The sequence below is a fragment of the Arachis ipaensis genome, chromosome B06 (assembly GCF_000816755.2).
Source record: "Arachis ipaensis cultivar K30076 chromosome B06, Araip1.1, whole genome shotgun sequence".
Classification (NCBI taxonomy): Eukaryota; Viridiplantae; Streptophyta; class Magnoliopsida; order Fabales; family Fabaceae; genus Arachis; species Arachis ipaensis.
The window spans coordinates 136,597,261-136,598,456 of NC_029790.2; the positions used below are offsets into that span (position 1 = coordinate 136,597,261).

A 1,196-nucleotide genomic window follows, 5' to 3' on the forward strand; every position below is an offset into this window, starting at 1 on the left:
AAAATCCGTCACTAAATCGTTTATTTATATAAAATATATATTAAAATACAAAAATAAAATACATATACATTAAAATGTGTAAAATAATACAAAAATTTATGCATAAATATATAAAAACTGATATAAGAACTGATTTATATATGCACAAGTATTTATGATTGATGATAATGATATTTAATAAAGAATAAATTAGGAATAGATATCCAAGTCAAAAGTCACATATTTTACAAGGACTCAAAATTTATTTAACTATTTAAGCCTTAACCGCAAACCAAAAAAAATTAACTATAGAGCTAGTTAAATAACAAAAAAAATCAAGAACACATGTACAAAACAAAAACTATTTTGTTCAAATCAAATATTTTAGAGTAAAGTATCGTTTTTGTCCTCAACGTTTGGGGTAAATTTTATTTGTGTCCCTAACGTTTAAATCGTCCTATTTGTCCTTAACGGCAAGATAACATTGAATATTTAAACGTTAGGGACACAAATAGGACTTACCCCAAACGTTAAGGACAAAAACGATACTTTACTCAATATTTTAAAAGTGGAGACTCACATGCAGCTATTTTTATATAAAGTTAATAGTTAAAAATCCTTAAATAATTTGACATATTTGATTAAATTATAATCTAACAGTTCTCAAATATCAACTTTCAGAAAGATAACTGCATACGAGTTTCCACCTCTAAAAAAATTCGAGTTTAATTTATATACATAGTTCTGTACAGACATCTAATTAGGTATTGTCACATAGACAAAAGTCGCGACGCCACTTTTGCTTATGTGTTAGTACCTGATCGGATGTCATTAAAAAGGTGGAAAGTCAGGTGCAGTCGACTTCACGTGAAGTTGATAGTTGAGAGCCGCTAGATGAAAATTTAGTCAAATACCGGATAGACCGGATAGGACAGGTTGAAGGCTGTTTAGAAGCACTGTAACACCTAATAAGGAAGCAAGCTTAGTTGTTTCTTTTGCAACAGCAACACTTGTTGTGAACAAGTATGGAAAATAGTCCCTTGTTGTGAGTACTATAATCATAATTATAACTCCTATGGAAACTGAGGTTATGGAAACCACCCACACTGCAAATCTTGCTGCATTGAAATCACCACCTCCAAGTTCATTTGATACCCTCACACTGTTCAGAAAAATAAACTCAAACTTTTAAGTTCTTTAAAATTATTATATCTAAT

The 1,196-nt window shown here is 29.6% G+C and overlaps 1 protein-coding gene across 1 annotated transcript in view; it reads right to left on the bottom strand.

Annotated features, from left to right (window-relative positions):
• Positions 1-1,196, bottom strand: part of LOC107647807 (protein DETOXIFICATION 33) — a 6,033-nt gene that overhangs the window by 1,411 nt on the left and 3,426 nt on the right. Inside the window, exon 6 of the mRNA XM_016351856.2 lies at positions 903-1,141. Coding sequence (XP_016207342.1) covers positions 903-1,141 — 239 coding nt within the window. The remainder of the gene's footprint in view (positions 1-902; positions 1,142-1,196) is intronic.